Source organism: Limulus polyphemus, unplaced genomic scaffold (genome assembly GCF_000517525.1).
Source record: "Limulus polyphemus unplaced genomic scaffold, Limulus_polyphemus-2.1.2 Scaffold222, whole genome shotgun sequence".
In the NCBI taxonomy this organism is placed as follows: Eukaryota; Metazoa; Arthropoda; class Merostomata; order Xiphosura; family Limulidae; genus Limulus; species Limulus polyphemus.
In genome coordinates this window covers 3,995-5,738 of record NW_013665832.1, presented here as the reverse complement: position 1 = coordinate 5,738, position 1,744 = coordinate 3,995, and the positions used below count along the sequence as shown (strand labels likewise).

Sequence of the window (1,744 nt, the reverse complement as noted above, 5' to 3'; positions counted from 1 at the left end):
AATGGGTCATGTTGGTAAAACAAGTGAAATTTACTGAAAGGCATATCATATAAGTTATAGCATTAGTCATCGTTTTAGTGTTTAGCTGGTCATTGAAATATCTAGATAATGACGGTGGGTTACATTTTCTGATCTTAATTAAGTAAACTGAATCCAATCTGATAAAACTTACACTGGTTTCTGGTGACGAACGATAGATGCCACTAGCTGTTACTATTTCAATTTACACAGTACTAATAGTAAATTCAACGTTGAAATCCACACAGACGATTAGTCGCACATTATAAGAACAACTTGCTTTTGTTAAGCTACAGATAGAATCGTGACGCTATGGGTAACAAGTTTAGCACTTATATACTTGGTTCCAGGTTAATTCCCGACCACTCAATAGTGCAATGTCGCTAAGGTATATGTCAAAACCATTTCCAACTATGAATATTGGTATGATAAAATCTTTAAGTGATGTACAGCCAAATAACACAGCTTTTCTAAGCGTTCTTCATTTAAGCAGAAAAACTCATACATCAGAACGTGCAGGCCATCAACAAGCTCCGAAAGAACACTCGAAGTCAATCCACAACACCCATATACGCAAAGTAGGTACTATGGTTATGAAAGAGAGCTTTACAACCCAAAATAAGCCATTGTGATGAAACTGGAACTTATTCTACTATAGTTTACAAAAGAATAAGTTCACAAATGCTCATACGTTTCCAGCTACGCCTCGAAATTATCTACTGTTTTCATGAAAAAGATGACTGAAGAGACTGCACGGTAATCCCATTCCGCCATGTACCTTCAAGTCATCCACTGAAGCTTCAGTGGACTTTTGGAGCTTTTTTGGAGTTGACGTCCACGTACTGTAGAAAATCTTTGAAAAACAAATTATGAGGTATATAATCTTGGATTGACTTATTCTTATTCGTAGAAGCTTGGTAAAATGGAAATTGCTGTGCCAAACAATAGTTCATAATCATGGCCATCAGAATATATGCGCTTGACGACAGGAGAAGTAATGGCTAGTGTAACATGAAACCTGTTGTGACACATCGACAAAGCAAAATGGTGGTTATTGTATAATGTACAATATCTATAAATATTAAATATAGATATATCAAAGTTTTATTTCTGTTTATTTCTTGAAGTAAAATAATTAGTTGTTTATATTTTAGCGAAAAGATACACAATGGTCAACATGTACTCTATCCACCTCGGGGAACCAACCCCCGGATTTTAGTGTTGTAAACTTAGCGCTGACCCATCGGGGAACAATAACAATTCAAATATTTTAAGTTTGTGTTTCTTTCTATAAAACGGATTATGTCTAAATGACTAACACAAGCACCACAACAAGATACTATGAAAACAAGTTTTACTTTGTTGTTTAATACGTTTACCCCACTAATGTCTGTGTCTTCCAAAAGTTTTCGGAGTTTTAAATAAAAGTGACGTTTTCCAAGGTACAAATATCAAAGACGAAATATCGGAAACTACGAAAAATTCCTGGTACGTATTAACCCTCATGTGAAGAAATAACAATGAATACATTGGACATGCCTCGGTCAACTTTATAAAATGGATTTATATTTAGTATCTTTTACAATAAACCTAGTATCCTATAATGCATAAAGAATTTTGATATTCATAATTTTTAACCATCAACAACTTACATTTTAATACTCTATAGCATATTTTCTTGCCTCTCTCTTCTTAATACATCAACATATTGGCAGTATTCAAATTC

General features: G+C 33.9%; 1 protein-coding gene across 1 annotated transcript in view; it reads left to right on the top strand.

The window, feature by feature from the left end:
* Positions 1 to 395: 395 nt before the first annotated feature.
* The window catches only part of LOC106478533 (repetitive proline-rich cell wall protein 2-like), a gene marked incomplete at its 3' end in the record, with an annotated part of 5,318 nt that continues 3,969 nt past the window's right edge, over positions 396 to 1,744 (top strand). The window contains exon 1 of the mRNA XM_013939081.1: positions 396 to 596. Coding sequence (XP_013794535.1) covers positions 396 to 596 — 201 coding nt within the window. The remainder of the gene's footprint in view (positions 597 to 1,744) is intronic.